Raw genomic sequence first — 27,772 nt, 5'->3', positions numbered from 1 at the left:
ACATAAGCTATGTTACATATATTTGAAGCTAGGAAAATTTCCGTATCATTTTAAAAGTTAAGTTAAAAAAATTCTACTTGTTACTCGAATTTTTCAATATTTCAACCCCTTGTTTAAATAGAAATGGCTTATTGTATGTACTTAACATAATTTTTTTAATATATATTTAAAGCTTGGAATACTTTCAAAACATAAGTGGAAATAGTTAAATTTTTTTATCAAAGTTTTTATTTGAAATCACCCGCTTTAGGCATATAAAAGGTCAGATTTTTAAAAGATATATACCAAATGAAAGTGAAATATTTAAGGTAATTAAAAAAAAATTGTTATGCTTTGTTCATTTTTTTAAAAATGCTTGGCAGTTATAAGAATAAAAAGTCGAAATTAACCGATTTTAATAATCAAAATTTTTTTGGGAATTTCCTCCATTTAAAGGGAACGACAGAATTTTTTTCAAATTTGCTGAGTAAAAGTGATAACAGACAAAAAAACACATCATAGTAAAAATTAATATCTTCTCAGTTTCGTAGCTAAAACAATAGGAACTGACGTTAACCTATTGTTAGCGCGTATTATCTTGTACGAAATAGTATCCCAAATACGGTACACATATATTTATCTTCATAATTTTATGGCAGATAAACGTGTTCAAGTATATCTTGTTGACAATATTTTATTTCCATGAAAATAAAACGATTTCATATTTCAATTGGTCGACAAACATGGCTTATCAACTGCTTAAAAATATTGAAAAATAAAACGTAATAATTTTTTTAATGATTATTTGTAATCATCACCTTGGCAATTATAATTTTTAATACAAGCAATTAAACTTCACACATAATAAAGAATATAATTATGTACTTTCTACTAATTTTAATTAAATTTATTCTAGAATACATGAGTCTAAAGTTTGTATCCTTAATATGGGACACAGTGACTGAAAGGATTAAATATAATGTAGCCCAAAACTTTTATATTTATTTTTCTTGGAGGAAAAAATATTTTGTTTACATCTAATTGAAGCCACGCCCACATATTGAAAGGTCATTGATTATTTTACTAGGATACAGATGTAATAATATTTATTTTCTATAATCTTTTTTTACGAAATTAACGCGAAAAACTTTTAGCAGTATTTATTTAGACATCATTTTTACTTAAACTTCTGAATAATTGTACATAGTCTAGCTAATGTTAACTATTTTTAAACAACATTTATACGAAGTGGACTAACAATATATTATTTTCATTTAAATTTTCCTCGAAGGTAATGTAATATTACGTGTTGTTATTTTACTTATTCATTATTTACAATCGACTGCGTTGTACCTAAAATGTGTGATTAGACAAATTTTTTTTGATGAAATAAATATAATATATGTCTGTATCGTAATTTTAATTGGGCAATTTTTGTAAATGAGGCTATAAAAAAATTTTATTTTGTTTTCAAAAGGACACTACAATTTTTTTCTCTATAGAAAATGTAATTTTTTTATATTTAAACGATTTTTATAGATTTCTTATGAAAATTTTTGGAGATAACTTAATATTTTTTGAAAATTAATGAAAAAAGAATTGTCAAAATTAACTAACTCCCTTTTTTATTAACAGTGTCAAATTGTATGGCAAATGGTATCTACATCTTTAGTTATCTGGTATAAATTTATGACAATAAAGCTATGAATAAAAATTAAGCTACCACTATAAGTAATTTTATATTATACTAATGTAATCCTGATTATATTGCTCTGATGTATAGAATTCTTGAATGTATTATTAATATATAAAGAGAAAAAACAGATTAAGTCCATTATTATTACTTCAAATTTTAATAATTAACTATTAATATTTATCAACATTAATGTTTATATAAACTAATTAATTAACTATGTCTTACACAATCTCTTTAAAATTATAAAACATTATTTTCTTTTCTTTTTAGAAGTTAATAGTAACTTATGAAGTTCTGTAATTTCAAGAAAACGATTTGATCATATCCGCTCCTTAATATTTATTAATTTCAGTTTAGACAGAAACATAAATGTTTATCCAACCTAAAAAAAGAAAATTACTGGTTGATAACAACTTAGAACCAGTATCTTAAAATTTATTAGATTTTTATACTAGGGAAGGAATAGTAGTGTGGTTCATAGATATCTTGATATAAAAATAAACGGACACATGTTTCATCTCCAATCATAGAAAAATGTTTATTACTTCCATAAGTTGTTATCAACGAGTTGTTTTTTAATTAGATCATTTTCTTATTTTTTAGTGGTTAAACAATGTTTTCATTTAAAAAACTAAAGTTAATACAATTTTAAAGAGGATAGGACTTAATTAGTGCCTTACCCAATAAATAGAAACATGTGTTTTGATGTACAGGGTCCTGGGTTTGATCCCAGAGTGTCAACATGATTTTCTCATTGGTGGTGTCTGGTCTCTAGTGCAAGCTAGCCATAACACCTGTCTTCTTCATCATTAGCCTAACCAAGAACCATCTTTGACTCACTAACATGTGAAAGAAGACACCACTCTCTGTTTCATGTTATGTTTGGGAAATAGAAATGTAAAACTAATCATTTTTTAAAAATTATAATATGTTAATAATTTTAAAGAGATTGCATGAATCATCAATGACCCCATATTTATTTATTTCAAAACTAAAATCTTGAATTTTTACTAATTGAAGAGTTGGTAGGAATAATGTGCTAATTAATAATCTAATTATATTTATAGAATCATTTTAATTAAGTTAAAATTTGAAAGAATGTATAACCCAAATAATATTTAAAAGATATTATAATAATTTTTTATTTTTACTTAATACTGTAAAATTTACGAATTAGTAACTAGCATGTTATTCCTGTTAATCCTTTAATTATTATAAATTGAAATATTTAAATTTATTATTCACTAAATCACAGGGATGAAAGGGAAAAAGGATCTAAACTCAGATACTCCAGACAATGTATGTCGCGATTTCATGCGCAATGTGTGCAATAGAGGCAAATCTTGCAAATTTTTTCATCCTCCAATAGAAGAGGATAAGCGTAAATATGTGTTTTGCCATGACTTTCAGAATGGTAAATGTAGCCGCCATGATTGCCGGTTTATTCATTGTTCTCGAGAGGATGAGGAATACTATAATCGAACCGGGCGCATGGCACCGGATGTATTAAATTCTTTAGAAATGAGTGGCGCGCCTGCACATGATGATATACCAATTTGCAAAGATTATTTGAAAGGCAATTGCCATCGCAGCCAAGCGCATTGTAAATTTCGTCATGTAGATCAACCACACGACCTACCTATGAGAGGTCCTAATGGTCCTTACAATGCACCACAGCCTGCAATGCCTCCTAACTTTGGTAATGAGTTGTTCCGCAGGCGTTATGATTTTGATGAAGAACCCGATCCTAAGCGCAGGCGATATGATTATGACAACAGAATGCCGCTAGGGCGCCCATTTCCCAATCGGGATATGGATTTTTCTTCTGCACCTGGGTCTACTCAACAACAACCATATTGGTTGTTGCAAGAGGAAGTGGAAATGTTGCGCAAGCGCGTATCTGAGTTGAAAAAGCGTAATGAGGAACTGCAGGCAACTAATGAATTTCTGTTGGAACAAAATGCACAGCTGCGCATAAATGAACAAGCGCCCCTGCGCAGCACCCAGCAAATGGTGAGCGCTATACGGACTGTGACCACAGTCCCAGTCAGCTTGGCGGCGGTAGCTGCGGCCGGAACACCCGTGTCGATAGCTACCGTCTCCATGGCTCCGATTCAGATACCCCCCGTTGTATCTGGATCAGGCCCGCCGCCCCTGCCGCAGCCAACTAACTCGCAGCCTTTGGTATCTTATCCTATTGGCAGATCAACATCGGCCCAACACTATATCCAACCGTAGGTATGTGTCCTACAATATGTTTTTCTGTTTTCACTCAAAAATTTCGAATCGCTTTTACTTTTGTTTAGCATGTTAAACATGTTGAAAATTCTAGTATATATACATATATATATATATACGATTTTTTTCATAAATGAGATTTAACTACAAATCATTTATATAATGAACAATTTTTGTGAAAGCTTTTAAAAGGTTTTTTTTTTGTGCGGCAATTATGAATATCTATTTCATCTTGGCAGGGGCGTGGGCAGGCAGTGAAAATCTGCCTAGATGAAATGGACTGATTGATTTCATTTCTTGCATTATTTATATTTTAATGTGCTAACATTTTTAAATTTGTATTGTTTCAGTTTATGAACAATGAAAATGGGAACCTTTCTAATAGAGATTTGACTTTAACAAAACAAAGGATGTATGATTTATATTTCAATAGAAACATATTATAATATATATATATTTTTTTTTTCATTTAATAACTCACATTATTATGGTATTATATTTAAAACACTTAAGTAAAATTGTGTGATTTGTAATATTAATTAAAATACATATTTTTTGACAGCAGCATAATTCTTTTTACATGAAACATTTTTTCATTTTAAACCTAGTATTTTTTTGGGATTTTTGCTGAAACATTCATTACGGTGTTTTTTCCATTACATATAATTACACAAACATGTAGGAATTATTAAAAAAAATTTATAAGTTGTAAAAAAGTTTAATGTATCATGCATTATTAAAAGTATGATTCTTCTATTAAAATCTTTTCTGGTATTTTACTGTCCAACTATTAAAGAAAATTAATTTAATCGCTGTGTATGTTATCTTTAATTAATTTTCGTACTTAACCAATCAATTAATTTTATTTAATAAACAGTATAGTAAAAAAATAATTGATAAAGTTAATAATTATTTACTAAGAACCATGACGAGCAAATTATTTATTTGGTTTTATTTTTAATATAACCAAATAAATATATCAAACTTCAATTAATAAATACTCAACATAGATAGTAATTAATCAATTATATTGTAATTAAATTATTTATGAAAATAGTAATTTCTTTAATTTTAAAGTAAATTATTAAAAAATCCTATTAAAACTGTTATATTTAATTAACTTATAATTTACCAATTATTGACAAAATTTACAGTTTGAATATATTAAAAAATATGTATATACAAAAAATGTAATTGCACTTAAGTGTCAGCCTGTCCTAGTGAGTTGAAACGTATATATTTTGGCTCACAAGGCCCCAGGTTTGAACCTCGGGGTGCCAATAAGATTTTTCTTGTAATTTTCTCATCAATGGTATCTGGTCTCTAGTGCAAGCCAACCATAACACTTATCCCGTCCATCATTGGACTAATCACACACAAACCTTTTCCTCTTAAATAAAATAATGCAGCTGTTGGTTATACATTCATTCTAACTATTAATAAATGAACATATAAACCATTTTAAATTTGTTTCAGGAGTCTTTTAATCAAATATAATAACCTATATCTCAATAAAATATATATTTTGTATTCCTGATACTACTGAATTTGCAATTTCCTATAATATATCACTCTTCATAAATATAACTTATCTATAAATAAACAAAGTATCTGTATAATATTTGTATTAATGAAAGAAAGGATAAATATAATAATTTAAGTATTTAATAATTCATATAATCAATGCATGCATATACCACCATGGAATTGACATCAAGTTATTTAGTCTCAAAAAATGTGACAGATTTGACTAATGTCATACTTTTAATGTTACATATCTGAGTTAGTTTCAAACATAATTTTTAATGATGGTACTCATTTTTACTTTAACTTATAATTCATTTCCTGGTCAGCATAAAAACAATAATAGATGTAATTAAAAAATAGCTTACCATATTAATTCCAAATAAAATGTCATTGTTTTGTAAAATTTATAATAGATTTGCAATTTATTTTATGAAATGTCATTATTTTCCTTTTATAGAACATTTTTATCATATAGTTTCATTAATCTAAGTTCAAAAATTAAAAATTCTATTAATTTCACCAAACTCAAAAATAAATCCATTGGTAGTTTTTTTAGTATAATTAGAACTGGAATTTAATCAACTATATGATAAAGCTAATTAGATAAAAAAAAAAAACCCTGTATATTTAATTTCAAGATTATATAAACATTTTAAAATTTAAACTTTTTTATGAGTACTCTTTATTTTAGAATTAATTAAATGAAAAAAACTTAAAAATTATTTCATCAATTAATAGAAAAACATATAACATGTGATTTATTTTTTAATAAAAAATAAAGGGATATGTATTGTAATATGAATTATTTCATTAAATATTTATAACTAATTTAAATTATTAGGAAAAAATAATAAATTTACATATGTTCCTCAATTCAAATTAAAGAGGAAAGTACATAAGTCCAACATTTAAACAAAATTATAAATTATAGATGTTATAGAATTAAGATGAAGCCAGCCTTTGATTAAAAATAAAAATAAAATTTATTTCTAACAATTACCTAGAAAATAAAGCTACAGTTGTTCAGCTGCTTTTGGAATCTATTATTTAAAACTTATAATACATTTATTTAAGTTGATTTTACAGAGGTTAAAATATATTTTTAAATCATTTGTGAATGTAAATTTATTGTATTTAAAATTTTTATGAGTTAAAAAAATATCTGTATATATATATATATATATATATATGTATCAACATACATACATACATATATCACAGATATATGTGACTAGTTCACAATTTTTCTGTGTAATCCCACCAATCTTTCTCATATCCTTCATGAACATGTTCTAGCAATACTTTTCTTCGACTTTCACAGTAACTACAAATAAAAAGACAATTATATATTTAATAATATTAAATGTATACTATAAAAAAAAAAAATTATATTTTACCGATATTTATCTTGAACTTTCTGTTTGATATCAGCTAGATTCTCAGATGTAATATCTCTTTCTAAATATTCTGAAAGTGTTTCAGTAGCACTTTCTAAATCTCGTTGGTTATCCTACAATTATAAATTTAAATTCCATTATCAATTTAACATTAATCAAATAATAAATTACTTCAAAGAGAACGGATTGGTTATTTTTTTTCAGATAATAGGCAAATACATAAGTGTACATAAGTGTTTGCCTACATTGGCATAGAATATCTACAGCTTTTTTTAAGAATTGTACCTGGAAAAGATAAAATGATTAATAATATTTATTTTCTAATGTTGTATTTATTTTGAGAGTATTCGAGTGGTTTATGATAAACCTATCACCCTGTATAATTACAGACTAATAATATTATAAACTATATATATATAGTTTATAATACTTTATAAAAGTAATATACAAAGATATAAATATTAAAAATTTTATAATTTTTTTTAATTTCTTTTTTTCCAATTAATCACTACTAACTAACTAAACTAAACTTAGAGGTGGCTTTTGAATACGTTAGGGATAGCAGTATTTTAGATATACTAATAAATACAGATATTTCAATTTGACGGAAATTAATGGTAGTTTTAAGTATGATAATTAACAATAACTGAAATTTGTTAATAATAGTATTTACAAAGTTTCAGTAAATATTTTCACCAATATTTTTCATATTTAAATATTATACATGGTTGTATATATTCATTTTTAAAATAATATTTATTCATTTAAATTATTTAAGACAAAGAAACTTTTTAAATAGCTTAACTAAAACTTAGAAATGGTTTTATTATTATTATTATTATTGGTCATTTGTTAAAAATTAACAAAATAAACAATGAAAAAATAAAATTATATCAAATTAACAATAGACACTGATAAATAAGACTCGGATTTCAATGAGAATTTTTTTTTTTTGGATATCATAGGCCATGTTCTTTAAGTATAAAATTTGATTTTTGTAAAGAAAAATTCAAAAATTAAACTTTTATTTTAAGTTAAGTTCAACAAAATTGTATACAATTGTTGGTCTTCTATTTAGTTGATATGAAATTTAATAGCTTGAGTTTTCCTTTTTTTTTGGTTCAACTTCCTAAAAAGTCATAATTTTACCACTATTTTTATAAATATTTTATATGATTATGTGTTTAGCGTTGATATTGGTAAAATTGTTCACGATTTTTTAGTAATATTTTTTTGTTTTAAATAATTTGACACAAGTGATTAATTTTTGTTATTGTTCTACCCAAAGTAAAGAATTCAAAAGCAAATATTGTTTTATAAAGTATTACTGAACGTTGGTAACTATTTAAGCATTTATTGTATTTCTATAGGTTGGGTTGATATATAAGATAAGATAGACACTATGAACAAAAAATATAATTTGATTAGGTAACCTAAGTCATTTTTAGAATATACCTAGTCTTAATAATTTTGTTTTTGTGTATCATAGTTTTAGTTTATATTATTTATGTGTAAGCAAAATTATATTAATAATTATCAATTATTGAATCTGTTCCTGGTTATATTGAATATTTTGAATTGTTGTTGTAAAATGATTTTACGTAAGTTTTTTATGTATTATTATATTTATATATAATAAAAACCAATGTATTAATAAATAAAGAAATCTGTTAATAAACATTAATATTATGTTATATAACAAATAATTTATATGCTACTTTCTATGATATTTCACTAAAAAACTCTTTCTTTGAGAAATTAAGATACCTTCATCTTTTCTCCGTTTTAAATAATTATATATCAATTTATACTTGACAAATCATATAAGATATTAATATAACAAAATTGACAACTGACTAAATTATAAAATTCAAATTCATTATCAGCTGAATAATAGCCATTGATTGCTTATAAGCCAATAAAAATGTTTGTTACATTTGAAATAATTTAGCTGACAGTTAACACTAACGATAACATTGTAAAAAAAATTGTAATAAATTATACCCTTAAGTGTCAACTAGCTTAATTAGAATCTAAGTAAATTTTTTTATGACTTTTTATTAAAATTTTTTAAATTAAAAATGTTTAGTAGTGAACAGCAAAATTCATACTTGTATGAACGATTAAGACTATAATCTAAATATTTCAATATTTTAGAATTATACTTCCCTACTATTTCTATGATAAAATAAGATTTTTTTTTACGTTTATATCTTAACACATCTTAATTCAAAAAGCAAACTATGATATGCAACCAAAACAAAGTGTTAAATACTGCAGTATTATCTATCAGTGTGTATTGTAAATGATAATATAACATAAAATTAAATAATGTTTAAAATTTAAAATCATGGAAAACAAAAAATATAGAAATTGTGATTTTTAAATACTTTACAAAGTTGAATCAACTCTTTTCTTTTGAAAACTAAAAAAATATTTAGTAAGATTTACCTCAATCCAAGACATATTATGTTGTTGCATTTCTTCCATTTTTTCTTTAACACTGGCATATAACTTGTGTTCAAATTTCAGTGATTGCATATGATTCATGTAGCGATTACAATAAAATAAATACCTTTGTAATGCAGCTCTAGATCTTTCTTGGGCATCTCTAGCAGCTTTAGCTTCTTCCTCATCATAACGATTGCAATTATACCTGTGTTTAACCATTTATATAGTACTGTCAAATTAAATAATAATTTTGAACTAATTTACCATGATGATCCATGAGGTTCCCATGGGCCAAGGCATACCCAACAAAAATCAGTTTTGCAATTTTGATTTTTGCAAACCATATGATTACATCCACCATCTTTTTCTATAGTAACATTACACTTGGGACATTCCTGAAAAATTTAGGAGCTATAAAACAACTAGTTTATTAATAACTATAAATATGTTTTAAAACAAATTAATAGACACCGTATTATAATACAGCGGCTATTATTTATATATAAATATAAATATAATATTTAATAAATTATCTTTGATAACACAGTTAATTTTGTGACTGGTTTTTTTTTCTTTAATTTTTCACTGTATGAAAGTAAAGAGAATATATGAAATTTCTTATAATGAAATTTTCATAAATAATTATAACCTTCAAAAAAATGAATATAATAAAATATTTGAATTTAAACATTAATGATGAAAATTTTATTTTAATGTATAAAAAACAAATCTAAAAACATTATATAAAAATTATCAGCTAATTATATTTTACTTTAGTATTAGCGGCTATCCAATTAGAAGTTTCAGAATCATCATCACATTTTTTAATCCATTTTCGTAATAAATTACATTTAACTGGATCATGCCAATTTTCTCCACACACAAAACAAAAAACATGTAGACATCTACAAATTACTGGCTTTGAGTCAATATACTGTGCTTTAATGACATTGTTGCAATCGGGTGATGGACACCAACGTAGCAATCGGTTACACTGAAAATTTTTAAGTCGGCTGTATGCAAGAATATTCATACACATATAAATAATTAATGTAAGTTTACTTCGACAAAACTATTAGTAATTAAATGTTGGTATTTCATCCGGACTTTTGGATCTCTAACTAATCGCATTACAGTAACATCATCTACTAATATATCACAACCACTTGCAGCACAAGCAATTGTTTGACCAACACCTTCTTCAATAATTTTTGTAGTTAAATATTCTGTCCAACATTGTGTGCAGAATCTATGATTACATTCTAAACCAGTCATCATCTAGAAACATTACAGTATTATTTCTGTAATTTCTTTTTAACCTTATTTGTTTAATGAACATATACTTTTAAAATTTAACATTTTAAATAAGAATCAACTATATTTTTGTAAATACTATACAATGAAAAATTGTATTAAAAATACACATTATTTACATTTGATGGTAGTTTTGCAAAACATATTGCACAATCTTCCATGCCAGAAGTACCTCTTCGCGTTGATGAAGGCTAAAATTTAAAAAAAAAAGTTCAATCAAATGCTTGATAAGTTGATAAGTTAACTGTGAAAGATATTTTTAAATTATTTAACTTTTACCCTCTGAATAATTGGTTGGGTTCTTTTAAAAGGATTTATTACTCTAGCTTCAGAAAATAATTTATCTTGATCCCCATCATAAAAGCGCTCCATTAATTTTTCTTTATCCCATTTAAAATGATTTAATAAGATGCGTGTAGTTGTTGCTGGCATCTAAAAATAACCAAATAAAATTTTAACATTGGTTATTCAATTATTAAGAATTATAAGCAATAGAATGATAAAATATTATCAGTGTATTTTTCACACAGAAAATAATCTCTTACTTGCAGCACAGTATTGACTTCTTTGATACAGTCAATCATATGTTGAACAATATTGTCTGTAGATAATACTTCAAATGGAAAATCATCAACATCTTGATTTTTTTCTCGTTCATGCCGTACATCTACTTCCATAGCAAAGTCCACATCGTCTCCACTAGACTCATTGCCAGAATCTATGTCATTTAATGCATCTTCATCTGAATCCATAACGATGTGGCCAATGATCAATGGTCTGCTTGATAAGTTTTGTAAATATTAGAGTATGTACCTATTGAATTTTTAAATTTTACTATAATTTTGTTCTTTACTGTCTTGATCTGTGGATGCCTTTTTGGTGAGATGACTTCAATCTTGTTCAGATGGGTGCTGAGATTCTTTTATCAAACAAATTTTACTATTTTATCTATGTGACTATATGTTTTAACATATTATACATATATAAACGTATATGTACATTTGTAAGGCTATACATAGTATATGTATATTTAAAATGTGTGAGTAGTTTTTATAATCTGAAACTTTTCTGCCTTTAATGACTATTTAACACAATTTTATTATATAATGTACCCATTTATTATTTTGCTTAGCAAGTAACAATTGCCAATCAGTTGTTTCCTGACCCCGGTGACGTCACTTACTTTGTATGAACCAATTGTCTAAAATCTCTTTGAAATTTTGATTAATTTAATTGTAATATATGATTTGAAAAGTGGCAACACTGTTTTATAGTACAGCTGAGTTTTCGAATGATAAAATTCTCCAATGATGATTAAAATAATGATTTGTTTTTTATAATGCTATATTTAACATCTATGCCATTTAAAAAAATAAAATTTTAATTGATGGATGATCCTAGCTAAGATTAAAAATCAATTTCAGAGACGAAAGATACATTACAGTTTACCTCGGGTTTGAAAGGGTTAACTTAATATTGAATAAGTTAATGATTTTTGTATATTATTTTATTTTATCAAACTATTACAATAAATAAAATTGCCTAGATTTCATTGACCTAATATACAATATACGTTATAATAATAATATAGGTACTTAATTTAATAAATATAAAATGTAACCTTGAGAATTACGGGTCTAAACTCAACACAATATTGTTACTTATATTTAGAAAAAATACAATTTTAATAACTGAATGGGTTAACATGGAGGAGTTAACTGAATAGCTGTTAATATTTTTTTAAATAAATTATATTTTGATTATTTTTGTTTTAGGAATAAAGGTAGTAAGAAATTTTATATTATTTTAAAAAATCACATGTAATTTTTTTTGTATTTTATTTAAAAAAATACTCAATTAACAATAAAAATTAATTTGTTAATATAGTTTGAGATCAATCTAATAATAAAAATATATATATATTTATAATTTTTTAACAATAAGCTATTAATCTTCCTTAGTAGCAATCATAGGGAAACGTACAACACGTAGCTCAGTTCCGTAATCACAAACAATGCTGTCAGATAACGTCATCATTTGCGTAACAACATTGCAATCTGAATCACCTAAGTTAAATATTTTGATAGGTTCACCAGTTTGAACGTCCATTATTACTATACAGCCCTACAATTATATTATTTACTTAATAAAGTTCAGGCGAAAAGCATCATCATACAGTTTTTTCATTTACTTATATATAATTAAAATTATTTTTACCTGCTTAGAAGTAATGAGCAAATTGTGGGTTAGCATAGCCAAGTTATAACAATAAACATTATTCTATAAGCAAAAATTAATAATAAGAAAAAGAAAAAATATTTTATTTTTTTATTACAATTTGAATACTGTTGAGTTGATGACCTTGAAATCGATCCCAAACACAAATACGATCATCTTGTCCAATACTTAGTACATAGCTGGCAGAACAAGTTAAACCTAAAACTGCTCCATCATGACTTTTCACTGTATACATACAAGTTCCTAAAAACAAATAAAATTTTAAATAAATTTAAATTAATAGCATGAATTCAAATACAGAGTAATCCGCTATGTCTCATGTAATATCTTAAGATATCAAAAATAATTTTTTTTTTTTACAGAAGTTATGAATCTCCTACACACTTAAATCAAAAGAAAAAAACCAGCACAGTGGGGATGTGGCATGGTTGGGTAAGGTATAATGATATCTGACAGTGATTAAAATCACTATCATAAAAAACACTTTGATGCAAATCTGTAGATAGTGTTTAATTTTAAAAAAATTTTGGATTATTTCAAAAGCTACATGATCTCTTATTTTATTATTTATATCCTGATTACAAGTTTTATGATTAATAAGTCAAATATATGAAGGGAAATGGTGTTATTTTAAAAAAAAGTATGTCGAATGAAAAAGGGATATTATTATTATAAATTTTTATTTATTATTATTATTATTTTATTAAATTAATTATTATTATTAATATAAATATTATTTCTCATAAAAAAATTGTAATGATAAACCATACACTTTTCAATAAGTTATAACATTATAAAGTTAAAAATGTTAAATATAAAATCAAGAATTTTATAGCATTTGGTAACTATTTTTACCGTGAAGACAAAATAAAATCCGAAATTTTTTTTTCCATAATAAATTATATTATATAAGCTTTAATTTAAGGTATATATAAAAGTGTCAGTATTTCCGTAACACTTTCAAAAGTTAATTTGAAAAAGTTGTCATTTTGAATACCCCACTGTGGGCAGGTAAAGGGTCAGATTTATAACAAAAATATACCAAATGATAGATAAAGACATCATTCATCTATAAAAAAAAAAATTATATTGATTTGGTCATTTTTAAAAAAGTTATGGCAATTTTAAGAAAAATTTTTTTTTGAAAATTAGCGATCTTTAAATTTGTAATTTTTTTTGGAGATTTTCCCCTTTTACGGGGAACTATTGGAATTTTTTCAACTTTTTAGGGTAATGTCTTCAACTAGATACGATTTGTGATCTTTTGACGTATCGTTGAAAGAAATCGGTTCAGTGAGAGCTGAAAAAAAGTGGTAACAGACACAAAAAAAAAAAAACAATATAGTAAAATTAATACCTTCTAAACTTCGCATCAAAGCTAAAATATAGCTCTCTCGCCTTAAAATTGTATTAATATTTTTTTAATGGAAACATACATGTTAGTTACAATTAAGGAAATAATTTCAAAAAATGACCTATCAAAAACAACTTCTAAGTAGTATTTTGAAAGTTATTAGCATTTTTAAACAAGGGTACCAGGAATAGTGTAGTTCATTAATTATTAGAAATAAAAATAAACAGACTTGCGTTGCATCTTCAATACTTAATCTTCTAAAATACTGGTTGAAAAGTTGTTATCTATCAGTCATTTTCTCATTTGTACACCAGTTAAGTATGTTTTCATTTAAAAAACTATAACAATGAAATTTAAAGAGGGATAAAATTATATTTTTTGTGTTAATTTAAGTGTAGAATACTAATAACTTTTGAAAAAAAAAATTTATATTTTATCCTATAATTTTGAAGATATTATGTAAGATATAATTAGCAAATTACTCCATATGAATAAATATATACTAAGTATAACCTGTAACTAAATCCCAAACACACATCATTCCATCTTGACTACCAGAAGCTGCCATGTGTGGATTTACTTGATCAATAAATAGACAAGTTATAGGTCCATAGTGACCATGTAATGTATACAACAATTGACGATCTTCAATCCTAAAAATCTATAAAACAAAATATACTAAATTAAAATTAACATGAAGTTTAGTATAGATAAATTACTGTAAATTCATATTTTTTTAAATTCTGTTATATAACTTTAAATTTCAGATTTCGTGATGATTATTAGTTTGCTTATTAAAGTCTGACTAATTTCTTTCAAGTTTAATCTTATTCTATCTTCTTCTCTCCCTTAAATTAATATACTATATGTTTGTTTATACTACACATTTTGGTTTAAGTACCCAAGATTAATTGGTAAAAATTTTAGTGCTTTTCCTCTTATGGGACTTAAGTCATTACACTATATGTATTGCAAAACCTACAAAAATTAACCCTAAATACAAAAACACATGATAACTTCTCAAAACACTATACATTGTTAGACTTCGGCAACTTATATAGTTCAGTTGGAAATGTCTCAGATATCAAAATTCTGTACCAATGAAATGTATTGTATTTATATGTAATAGATTTTCCTGTCCTCTATAATAGAAAAATTTTGTTAACTAAATGAGAGGACTTATTTATAAAGATATAAAATTATTTTTATTTAAAATTACCCCTTGCAAAAAAATGGATGATGTAATATTTTTATCAAAAAACCAATATTGTTGGACTTTTTCATAAAAAAATTTTTTTGTATAAAATGCATTCAAAATTTTCGAAAATTTTTTTTTTTTTTTAAAGTATCCAAATATTGAAATATAATAAAAGACTCTGCAGATTATTTCATTTAACAACATTTGTTTTAAAATAATTTTTATTTATTTTTTTAATTAATATTCATTGAATATTTAATGCCCGTGAAAGAGCTAGAGTTTAGTATAACTAACTAAAACTATATTCCTTAACATTCTATAATTGAACCTAACTTTTTACCTTTAACATATGATCTTGACTACCAGTGACAATATAATCTCCATTAGTTTCTAAAACTGTAATTGGTTGGTTGTGAGCTTTTATAGACTCTAAATGAAGACAACGTACAACATCATTTGATGAGTTAGTTATTTTCAGAGCTGATCCTATGCTTCCAGTTCTTATATGCTCTATAAAAGATTTCAGTTATTCACAATAAATCACATAATTTAAAAATTTATAAATCTAAAAATAGTATTAATTTTTTTTTTCATATTATACGAGTTGATTATGAAAACTAATTAATATTTGAACTATCCATAGGATAGACATATCAACATATTTTAAAAAAATAAGTACAAATAAATGTTTAAATTAAATATTGTTAAGTAAAAATTGTATGCTGGATTGATATATTTTGTATGTAGTTTAGCAATGAATTTAATTAGTTAGATACAATAATGAGAAAATATATTTATTTTTTTTGTGTCCTTTAAAAATTAACAAAAAGTTGCTTAAGCCTTTTTTTTTATATAATACACACGTATTATGTTATTTTAATAATTTATTAATAAATTATATAATTTTATTTATTTATAAATAAGTATTTAATAAAATTATTCATATTAACCAATGATATAGTTGTACATGTTATAGTTTGATAAAAAAATGTTTTTTTTATAATGATTAAACAAATAATTTACTTACTTCTATGAAAAGATGTATTTATTAACTTTGTAGATGTTTCTACTAAAGTAGATTCACAGAATATATCAAGTTTGAAATAATCTAGAGATCCACTGAGTTTTACGCCAACAACAAATTTATTAATTAATTTAATAGCAGTAAATCCATCTTTTGTTTCACTTAGCCATTTACACTAAAATTTAACAAAATATATTGATTTGTTTTATAAAAATAAAATTACACTATTAATTAGAAATTTTGCAATAGCCAGACAAAATACACTTTTAAATTGATTAATTACTCAGTATATATTATAAAATTAATAACTTTATTTGATGTCTATAATATAGATAAATTATTTCTTTAACTGTTTTAAATCACACATGAAATCAATAAATTTTCATTGATTTTAGAATTATTTAAAATAACTGTTCTTTAAAAATAAAATGTAAAAATTGTTATAATAAACAAAGAGATTAGGTGAGAATAAAATAAACATTCAATATTAAATTAACTTGAATGAAACTTCAAAAATTGAACTTTAACAGCAAAAGTTTTAAAAATTACAGTTCAATTTCATTTATAAGTTCATAATGATTTTTATTATATTAAAAATTAAATATCAGTTTGATATTGTCATAAAAAATTTAAAGTTAAACAATATTGAAATTGCCTATAAATTGATACCAATCCAATCAATAATCTAATTAAAAATAAAACCTTATAGTTATTTTAGAAGTTTACTATCAATGTACACCTTATTAATTAATAAAATTAACTTACTTTAAGTAATCCATTATATAAATCCCAAAATTGAAGAGAGCCATCTGCACACCCTAAGACAACCACAATCTCATTACAATCTACACACCATATTTGTGAGTCAATCATATCTTTTTCAGAATCATTTTTTGATTTTACATCCCATTCAATTTTTTTGTTACTTAGAATATTGTTAGATATTTTTGCATCAAAATTTATTAAGTCATTATAATTTTCTTCTCTCAGAATAACATTTTTACATCTTGAACATAATCTAAGCAATAATTTTATTTTTTCTTAATTACAAAATATAATTATTGATAAGTTACAGATATTACTGATCAGTATTTTTCGGAGACTCTGATAACTGAATATTACTAACAGAACTTAATGATTCATCAAAAAATTCATTTGAAGTGTCTTCAAGTAAATATATGTCATCTTCATCATCATCACTTAAATCATTAACATTTTTTCTAAAAATTTAATGAAACATCTGATAAAAAAATTATTAGTAAAGTGTGTTCAATAAATCAGGAAAAGATTTTTATTATTTCTTCTATTCATAACAGACCTGGTTTTTATTTTTGAATACTATGTATAATATATAGAGAAATGTCGATAATTTGGAAGTATATCAAAGTAAAGGGACGTAGGACTATCAAAAGTATCGTATTCCAAAAATTATATGTAAAATGTTTAATAAAATAAAGATTATTTTAATCAAAATAAAAAAATATTAGATTTCAATTTATTTTCAGTTAGAGTAACTATAGATAAGATTGTATAACAGTGTATATCAGACTATTGAGATTAACTTGTATTTCTTTATAATTACACATAATTAGATTTGAATTTTATAAAATAAAAATATTTTATTTATTTACCGATCAATAGAAGAAATTAATTCTCCAGTTAATGCATTCCATACATTAACACAGCCACCAAGACATGTACTAACAATAATGTTTCCATATGTAGCAATACATTCTACTGATTGTATATGACCTTTAAATTCAATAGGTACAGCTTCTAAGATAACCTATGTTAAAAAAGAATAATCAATTTAATAAATATTAAGACATACCTTTTTTTAAGTAAATAAAATCTTAAAATACCTGTATACCAGAATCATGCTGAACATAATTTAGATCATGACTCCATCCTGCTCTCCACTCAGCATAATTTCGACTACAGACACATCGATAAAGCATTACTAATGTATAGACTAATACCAATATGCTTATTAAGCATAAAACTGTAATTAACATAAGTTCAGATGGTGATGTAGGTATAAATGGTTCGGATGACTTATCAATATTTATATCTTTCCTACTCTCCAAAGGACCAACTATATGGGTATCTGAAAAATAATAATACATAAATTGTTCTATGAAAATTTAATTTTATAATACAATTAATCTTTAAACAAGTGGTTCAATTAAAAATAAAGAACACTATATTAAATTAATTTAATTTTTAATATTTTTTTTCAACTTATTTAATTTTTAGTTTTGTTATTAAAATATTTAATTTAAATTATAAACATTTTTAATTAAACATACTAGAGAAATATAAGGAGAGGTGCCGTGGTACATGTTGTTCGCTGACAATATAGTGTTAATAGGAGAAAATTAATCAAAGGCTAGAGGTGTGAAGATCAGCTCTTGAAGGAAAGGATTTAAGAATAAGTAGGAGTAACCCAGAGTATATAGAGTATGAGTTTGTCAAAGGAGAACATGAGGTAGGTGAAATGAGGAGATCAATGACAATAGGCGAGGGCGTGATAGGGGAGGTGGAAAGTATTAAGTATTTAGGATCAGTTGTGCAAAAGAACAGTGGTATTGATGAGGATGTAAGACACATGAAAATGCGGGTTGTTGAAGTGGAGAGAAGCATCTGGTTTTTTATGCAATAAAAGAATTTAAACGAGGCTAAAAGCTAAATTAGATTGAATGTAGCAGAGATGAGAATGCTTAGATGAATTAGTGGAATGCCTAGAGAAGATAGGATAAGGAACAAACGTATAAGAGGGAGTATAGATGTAACGCCAATCGTAGATAAGATGAGAGAAAATAGACTTAGATGGTTTGGTCATGTTATAAGGAGAGAGGAATCGAAGAAGTAAGAACAGTAATAAAAATGAATGTTAAAGGAAGAAGAGGTAGAGGAAGACTAAAAAAGAGATTGAGGGATGTAATTGAATGCGATATGAGGACGGCTGATGTGTGTATAGATGTAGTTCCTTTATATTCGCCTTAATTCCATCTACTTGGGATTAAGGCGAGGAAAAAGAAGAAGAAATATTTTTAATTAAACAGGTTTTTAAACTTAGTTTCAGCATAAAAAAAACATTTTATTTCCAGTAATAAATTTAATAAATTCAGTAAAAAATTCATTTGAAGTATCTTCAAGTAAATATATGCCATCTTCATCATCACTTAAATCATTAACATTTTTTCTAAAAATATAATGAAACATCTGATAAAAAAATTATTAGTAAAGTGTGTTCAATAAATCAATTTCCAGTAATAAATTTAATTTTGGAAGTATTTTTTATTTTTAATTATTATTTTATTATTACACTGCTAATATTTAGTGATAAATTTATAGTTTGATTTTAGACTTACCAACAAAATCAAAAGGATCAAGAGCAGCAGCTAATGACTTCCAATGAGATGGAAATGATTTATCAGTCTCATAGAGTGGTTCTCGTAATTTCATTGCTTCTTTTGGTGTTACAGGGTGAGCCAAAAGTATTGGTTGTGGTATAGATATATAAGTTCCTGCAATACTTATGTTATATAAGCCCAATAAAAATGGCCAATTATACCATGAAAGTCTTGGCCAGCATGGCCATTTTTCTACATTTAAAGATTGTATGTGATACGGAAAATCATTTTCTTTTGTATAATTCACCTAATAATTAAAAGATAATTTTAATATAATAAAATAACACTAATAACAATTATCACCCGTCCTGGAGTATAAATGGTTAAGAAACCCCTTCTTTGGGAGAGGCTGCTATGGCCCTAAATGGGCTGATAAAGCAATAATAAAAAAAAATAACAATTATATAAATAGTAATAGGAAAAACACAGTAAATTTATATTACATTACATTACATATTAATAACTACAAAAAAACAGAAAAAAAAACATTAGGGTGAAAAATTAAAATCAAACCATTTACTATAAGTAAAAGATATTTTATAATAGAAAAAAAAAGTAAAAGATATTTGTGGTCAATTCACATTTATACTATAAACCCTATAATATGATAATTGATAATATAGGATAATAATGAACATTTTTTGTTGTCTATTTTATTTAGACGAATTTTATATGGGATTTGACACTGAATCAAAATTAGGCTACATAAGTTTTTTTCACTTTTCTCTGTTTTTTTCCAGTTTCAGGAAAAAAGAAATAACTGAACTTTCCTTGGTCATGACTAAATTTGTATGGAAATTTTACTTTTGTAGTTGTAAAATCTTATAGTAAAGTTCTTTTTATATTTTTCTGTATATTTAACAAAATAAATTAGAAAAATTATAAATTTTAGAAGATGCTTACAATTTTAGTAGTATTTTTTAAATTTCACTACATATATTTGGAAAATCTTACATATTTCATAATTATACAAATTTTGTCGAAAATATTATGACGGGACTAACTTTTGTTTTTTTATGAAACCTTAAGGTAAAAACTCCAAATAACCATAATTTTGGACTAAGGATAAATAACTGAAAAATTTGTCATTAGTGTATCTTTTAAAGTATCACTTCATACACAATTATGTAGATTTCAAAAACACTATATAACATTTCATAATATTGAAATAAAATATGTTCTCTAAGTTGTTTTAATTATTCTCAAAACTAAATATTGGCAAAAAAAATATTTTGACTTTATGAAGGAAATAATTGTTACAACATAGTCGTAAAAGTTGGCTTATCTTATGATTTAAAAAATTACCTCTTTAACTATGTCATTTTCTTTTTTGTCTGCAACCCTTGCTTTATTTTCTATAATAACTGCTCTTCTACCTTCTTCCCAAGCAAGAGGGAAATGAATATCAGACTTGTGCTCAGATTTAGGTAAATCAGAAGAGGTCGATTTTCTTAAATCAAAAAACTCTTGAATTGTTATTGTGTTGTAAATTATTCCAGATATCCAAATTATCATAATTAACATTAGAACACGTTGGACAATTCTTATAGAAGCCCAAAAATAAAGAAGTCTTAAACGTTTTGACAGTGGCTTACGGTGTGGATCTTCCAATGATGCCATAATTTGTAAACCATTTAACCGCGGATGTGATGCTGATTTCAACATTACTCCACTTCGACTGGTATGCTTTAAGGCTGGAGGATTAGATTTATGCATTTTATTAGCAAAATTTGCAAATGAAAACGGATAATATGTTTTTTGATAAGTCGAGTCTTCAACAGATTTAATGTTTAAAGATATTAGGGAAAGAAAAAATACCATTTGAAAAAAGTAGTCACATAATAATCCTACAATAGCAAATATACAAAATTCCTAAAAATTTAATAAATTATAAATTAATATAGTTATACAATTATATGTTATAGTTATAAATGCATACTTGTATAGATGGAACAAAAGTTAACAAGCCACCTGTTAAAATAGTCACTTCAATCAAAAGGTTTTGTGTTATAGCCCATCCTTCTTTACTGATTCCTTGAGCTAGCCTTATTTTTACATCTAAATTAGGTGCTGTTGAACCAACAGATTTGATTATTATTAACATATTTTCAAGACCAACTACAATTACAAGATAAGGAAATACCTGAAAATACAATTTGATAATATTATTACTATTATTAAAGGATAATACACTATTAATTTAAAATTTGTTGAAATATTACCATCTGACTTTGAAAACTGATTGTAAAATCTAATCCAAAAATGAAACACAATCCTACAGTTGTCAAAAGTGTTGAAACTACAGTAATAACTGCCCCACAACTGATTCCTACCTAAATAAAATATACACATATCACACTAATATACTTTAATATACTAATATACTATACAAATAAAATGTTTGCCTAATAAATATATTGCCCATGAAATGACTCAATAATTCAATAATTTTACATTTTTTTCATAATATAAATAATAAGAAATAATATCATAATATATTAATTGAATGATTAATTTTCAATAATTATACAAATATATTGTATTTTATAAACAATATTTGCAGATGAGTTCACTTTATTTGTTTTAAACTGGCACTTCAAAAATCAATACAGAGTTCTTATGAAGAGTGATAATGGCATGAGTTATTTTTTAAATAGAGAATAAATTCAAATGTGAACAGTAATTATTGCTCTGAATATGATTTTTGAAATAAGGATATACATGAAAATATTTCTAACAATATTTCATCCTATGAAAGCTTCATCTTTTACTATATTTAAACAGAATTGATAAAATTTTTTTAAATAAATTCATTTTGAAATAAAAATGATATTGTATTATTTAAACAGTTTAAAACCCTTTTGAAAATAAGCTTTAGTTTTAGGTGATTTATGATTATAAAACATTTTCATTATTTTTAAAAAGTTATAAATTCGATATGGGATTAATTAACTTTTTATTTAATGTTTTAAGTTATAATTCATACAAAAACAGTTTTGAGAATTTGAATGTAAAACCAAAATTTCTTTATTATCTAAAGTGTTTTCAATTATTTTTAAACATTTTGTTTTCATAATGTTTCAGTAGTTAAATACAAACAAAGTAATTGATTTTTAAATTAATTATTTAGGTAAGATTATTCTTTAAATAATGAAAATTATACAAATTTTTTATTCTATTCATTAAAACTAAAATAAATAAACAAAGGTTAAAATTATTTGTTTTTATATGTTATGAAAGGATGGTTGGACCAAAATATATACAGGGTGATTTTTTTATCATAATCCACTCAATTACTTATAGAATAATAATAAATTAAACATTTTTTTTTTTTCGATTATCTTTAGTTACACATCACTTTTGAATTATTAACTATGTAATACTTTTTAAGTTCATCCCTTATACTTTTTATGAGTGTCAACTTTGTTATTTTAAATGGGAACACATATTTTGAATTTAATAAAATGTTTGAGTTTTTAATTTAATAGTAAATGGCATTTGAATTTTTAGTATAACTTTATTTGTTTATTAGATATAAACATTTAAAGTTTCAAATTTTTAAGTTAATATACATGTAGCTAATTGGTTTTTTATGTCATTGCTGTCACAGTCACGGATTGTTTATTATCATTTATGACTATCAATATATATAGTTTTTTTATTGTCAGTCAGTGTATTTATAAACTCACAACAATGTACCTTACTACCATTGATAATAACAATGCCGTGTACCTGCTAATATCAATGTCATAAAAAACCAATTAGCTACCTGTATTTGTAATCCCTTGTGTATTATACATGTATATTAACTTAAAAATTTGAAACTTTAAATGTTTATATCTAATAAACAAATAAAGTTATACTAAAAATTCAAATGCCATTTACTATTAAATTAAAAACTCAAACATTTTATTAAATTCAAAATATGTGTTCCCATTTAAAAAAACAAAGTTGACACTCTTACCAGGCATAAGAGATGAACTTAAAAAGTATTACATAGTTAATAATTCAAGAATGACGTGTAACTAAAGATAATCGAAAAAAAAAAAATGTTTAATTTATTATTATTCTATAAGTAATTGAGTGGATTATGATAAAAAAATCACCCTGTATATATAAAAAAATACCTTTATATGATAAATAACTCTACCTTAGATACAAAAACATCCATTTTTTGAATAGAGTAATAAACATATGCAAATAATAGCATATAACAAGTGATCAATACAAAAATTGTTTCATAATTAACTTCTCCTGGATAGTAAATATGAAAAGTGGATGTCTCTGAAAGTGTTTGGGATTGCTTGACATCTACAGGATATATTTGTTTAAGATGATTTTTTAAGCCTTGAATGTACCTATAAAAAAATAAACAATAAATATTCCATTTTACAGATAAACTAAGAGGTACTAGTTGACAATATTTCCTTGGAGTCTTTTTATACCTAACAATCATCAGTATTAATCCTAGGATAACTATAAGACTTTAAATTATTTTTTTATAATAAAACCAAAATACATTCAAAATAATATATTATGATAAAACAAATTAAAAAAATGAAAATTATATAAGAACAAATAAAATGTTAACTAAAAATAAAAATCAATATCAAGGAAATAGAATAAATTTTCATTATTATAAATAATTAGGTGGTCACAAATATTACCTTAAAACAACTGTAATTAGCAATAACAGATTGCAACTCAAATCCCAAAAATAAATTCTCTACAAGTACTCAAAATATATTAATACACAATTTTTTGAAAAAATGTAAACAGTAATTACATATTAGTTTGTATATGTTATATGTTTGTTAATTACATAAATAGCCCATAAAGTTAAAAACTCATTAAATAGAAAAACAAATATTTTAATTGTTTTGGGTATTCGTCATTTTTTGTGGTAGCTGATTTTTGAAAATTGAGTGTTTTGATTCCTGCAAAAATTTCCCACAAAAACTGGCACAGAAACAATGAAAATGTTAAACACAGCCTACAAAGATGATTCTATGGGGAAAATCACAGTTAATTACAATTTTTTATTTTTAAGCATATTTATTACATCCCTTATATTAAACTTTTTGTAATTTTTTATTAATTCTCAATTGAAATTATTTATTTAACAATTGATACCAGAATATATATATAAATAATAAATAATATAATGTAGATTTATAATAGCCACATTTAACAGACAAATTTAAAAATCTTATTTCAGTTTTATTTATTAAAATTAACATCTTTGTAATATTAAATAAATGATATATAAGAAAAAATACTTTATGACTAAAACAATCATCATACAAAGAATTTAAAATAACGACGGAGGTCAGTAGTGGGTGCTGATATTTTTATCACTAAACATTTTTTTTTGCCTCATTCCTCCTTCTGTATAGGTATAAAAATATAAATAACTTCTGAAATTTTGGTCCATAAGTTGTTATTAACTAGACATTTTCTTAATTACATTATTATCTAATAAATAGGCAAGGTTATTATATATATTCTCATTTGAAAAATTTAAGTCGACATCCTTTTATGGTATAAAAGATGAACATAAATATATTTCATGACTGATAAATTGAGAAAAATATATAATTAAAATAAATTAATAAAAAAATTATTAGTATTTTTAATTTTTCGATTATTTAAGATTGTTTATGATAAATTAATCACCCTATTGACAACTTAAACCACTATAACAAACACAACTGATTAAATATTATTGAAGAAGAATGAATATAAATACTACATACTGTGGAACAAAACGTTTCATAAAAATTGTTATGGCAAATTGAACAACTCTTTGACGAGGATGTACAGAGTATCTCTTAATTCCAGTTTCTTTTAAAGGCATCCCAAAAATTATCTCTGGTATACTAATTTTTACATTTGATGGTCTCTAAAATAAATAAATATATCTAATAAAATCAAAACTATTTTTAATAAATATGCAAAACAACATTAAAAAATACTAATTGGAAATAGTTATATAATCTTTCGTCAGGCTAATTTTAATAAAATGTATTTAACATTCTTTTCTTTTTAATTTAGTATAACGTTAAATTTTTTTTATTTTGCCCCGCTTAGGGCCAAAGACATTTTAATATCTCTTGACAAATTATATCATATTTATAATTACGAAATATAAAAAATAAGTATTAAAAATTATTATCAATGTACATTCATAATGACAATTTTAGTAACATTAAAATTTGATTTATTACTAAATTACTCTATTTGATATTTGATAAATTCACAAAAACTCTGTTAATAATGCAAAGTATTACATATATTCTATGATATTTATCATTACACTTATATAAAACCAAATTTATTTTAAAAGTAGTATGATTATTTTCAAAAATGATTAATTAATTTGTGTACCTGAAAAGTGAAAATTGTTTTTATAAGATTGCTGTCAGCACGAAATTTTTCTGGATCTTGGTACCATAAATTAGATGGTGACACTATTAAACAGTTATATTCTGGTAATATTTTAACATCAGAGTTAATATTTTCTACATGCAAACAAACATCGGTCAAAGAAATTCTAAACACAAATTATCATAAGTAAAATTAAAAAAAAACTGCTTACATTTTCTTTTTTTTTTTTTTTAGAAAATAATTACTTTTTTTCAAACTGATAATTTCTAATTATTTCAACTAATTTAAAAGACTCAGCAAGAGGACCTCTAAAAGCATCAGATAAAACTAAATCTTCTGTCCAAGGCGTTACCATTGATCTCATAATAATCTGTAAAATAAATATAATGCTGAAAATTTAATTTTTATAGATATAATATATATATTTATAAAATGATCTAACCAAGATAATTTTATATTTATAGCTGATTTTTTTTATTCGTTATTAAATTTTAATAAACTTGTGCTTGAGACTACAATAAAAGTACACAAAAAATAATGTTTTAAACTAAAAAACTTATTTTGTAAAAATGTATAAAAATAAATTATGGATAATAAAAATTATTGTGCAATGCAAATAATTTATCATAGAGCAAGTTACTTTTACATTTATTACTTTAAATTTAAAATTATGTCTAAAATTTATTACGATATTTATTATGCATATAAATTAAGAAAATGATTGAATTTTTCTTAATATTTTGATCTAACAATACAACTCAAAAAATAAATTTTTTTTCGGTTTCATTTTGCTATTACCTGATAAACATTTATAATACATAGCATAAATATTCAAAATTATTACCTGTTGAATGTATACACTAGGATGTCCATGAAACCAACGATTAGTAACATTATCTGGTGCGATTGATGGTGTAACAATTGAATGAGCTACATTGCTAAATAGTGGCAAACCAAACAAGGATAAACTGAAAATGATTAACTACATAGAAATCTTACTGAATTCTAATATTTAATTTATATTAGTGTCATAATAATTTATCAAAATATAAATTTACCTGCATGATATGACTATGAATGTAGACAACACTAATGCAATGATAGGATGAGAAGAACAAAATAATCCATAAGAATAATAAAATTGAGATACTTTGTTAGGGAGACGTTTTTGTACAGATGATTTAGTCCACTTTAAATTTCCCATTTTTTTTAATCAAGTACTATAAGATATTATTTATTGAAATAACTATGATTAATATACATTCCAAAGCATACTTATTTAATAATTTCTAAAGTCATTTTTGAACTTCTTTAGACTTCGGAGTAACATAAAAACACGATGAGCTTATGTCAACATTTTTTAATCTAATATTATAAATATGTATATAATTACATATTAAGTATCTAACTAAAAAAATTTTATGAATGCAAATAATTCTTAGAACAATAGTTATTGGTCACATTTAATTTGTTAAAGTTGAGCTTGGGACTTCGATGAATATAATTATTGATGCTTTACTGAATATTATATTTAAAACAAAAAATTGTAATTA

General features: G+C 24.2%; 3 protein-coding genes across 14 annotated transcripts; 1 reads left to right on the top strand and 2 right to left on the bottom strand.

Annotated features, from left to right (window-relative positions):
* The first annotated feature begins 1,054 nt into the window (after positions 1-1,054).
* Positions 1,055-4,483, top strand: LOC126895686 (zinc finger CCCH domain-containing protein 10-like). 6 transcript variants are annotated; one of them, XM_050667840.1, is made up of 4 exons: positions 1,055-1,270; positions 1,615-1,658; positions 2,931-3,909; positions 4,264-4,483. In XM_050667840.1, exons 3-4 carry the CDS (start codon positions 2,933-2,935, stop codon positions 4,268-4,270), a joined length of 984 nt encoding a protein of 327 aa, XP_050523797.1. In that variant the 5' UTR covers positions 1,055-1,270; positions 1,615-1,658; positions 2,931-2,932; the 3' UTR covers positions 4,271-4,483. The 6 variants fall into 6 exon arrangements, with proteins under 6 accessions (XP_050523797.1, XP_050523796.1, XP_050523795.1 ...); XM_050667839.1 differs by having other exon boundaries at positions 1,056-1,270; positions 1,615-1,710; XM_050667838.1 differs by lacking the exon at positions 1,615-1,658 and having other exon boundaries at positions 1,056-1,270.
* Positions 4,484-5,037: 554 nt separating this feature from the next.
* Positions 5,038-11,748, bottom strand: LOC126895685 (E3 ubiquitin-protein ligase ariadne-1). Of its 6 annotated transcripts, XR_007701696.1 has the most exons (13): positions 11,148-11,748; positions 10,876-11,034; positions 10,722-10,793; positions 10,351-10,566; positions 10,061-10,282; positions 9,553-9,683; positions 9,289-9,493; positions 7,009-7,122; positions 6,838-6,950; positions 6,651-6,764; positions 5,806-5,925; positions 5,415-5,505; positions 5,038-5,346 (listed from the first exon to the last, which is right to left on the bottom strand). XR_007701696.1 is itself a non-coding variant. In XM_050667834.1 (11 exons), exons 1-10 carry the CDS (start codon positions 11,352-11,354, stop codon positions 6,677-6,679), a joined length of 1,527 nt encoding a protein of 508 aa, XP_050523791.1. In that variant the 5' UTR covers positions 11,355-11,748; the 3' UTR covers positions 5,568-5,925; positions 6,651-6,676. The 6 variants fall into 6 exon arrangements, 5 of the variants coding, with proteins under 5 accessions (XP_050523791.1, XP_050523793.1, XP_050523792.1 ...); XM_050667834.1 differs by lacking the exons at positions 5,038-5,346; positions 5,415-5,505 and having other exon boundaries at positions 5,568-5,925; XM_050667836.1 differs by lacking the exons at positions 5,038-5,346; positions 5,415-5,505; positions 5,806-5,925 and having other exon boundaries at positions 6,548-6,764; positions 11,148-11,382; positions 11,456-11,748.
* Positions 11,749-12,423: 675 nt separating this feature from the next.
* LOC126895684 (sterol regulatory element-binding protein cleavage-activating protein) lies at positions 12,424-27,747 on the bottom strand. 2 transcript variants are annotated; one of them, XM_050667830.1, is made up of 21 exons: positions 27,495-27,747; positions 27,278-27,439; positions 27,064-27,187; positions 26,465-26,589; positions 26,220-26,385; positions 25,589-25,734; positions 23,983-24,190; positions 22,055-22,165; positions 21,772-21,975; positions 21,138-21,704; positions 19,791-20,079; positions 18,279-18,523; positions 18,048-18,202; positions 17,499-17,636; positions 17,182-17,434; positions 16,420-16,591; positions 15,733-15,902; positions 14,708-14,855; positions 12,938-13,083; positions 12,820-12,882; positions 12,424-12,726 (listed from the first exon to the last, which is right to left on the bottom strand). In XM_050667830.1, the coding sequence occupies exons 2-21, from the start codon at positions 27,421-27,423 to the stop codon at positions 12,550-12,552; spliced, it is 3,753 nt and encodes a 1,250-aa protein (XP_050523787.1). In that variant the 5' UTR covers positions 27,424-27,439; positions 27,495-27,747; the 3' UTR covers positions 12,424-12,549. The 2 variants fall into 2 exon arrangements, with proteins under 2 accessions (XP_050523787.1, XP_050523788.1); XM_050667831.1 differs by lacking the exon at positions 27,495-27,747 and having other exon boundaries at positions 27,064-27,201; positions 27,278-27,417.
* Between the last annotated feature and the right edge of the window lie 25 nt (positions 27,748-27,772).

Source organism: Daktulosphaira vitifoliae, unplaced genomic scaffold, assembly GCF_025091365.1.
Source record: "Daktulosphaira vitifoliae isolate Bord-2020 unplaced genomic scaffold, ASM2509136v1 Scaffold_1, whole genome shotgun sequence".
NCBI classification, from domain to species: Eukaryota; Metazoa; Arthropoda; class Insecta; order Hemiptera; family Phylloxeridae; genus Daktulosphaira; species Daktulosphaira vitifoliae.
Note: the sequence above shows the minus strand (reverse complement) of the source record. Positions and strands in the feature narration are given on the sequence as shown.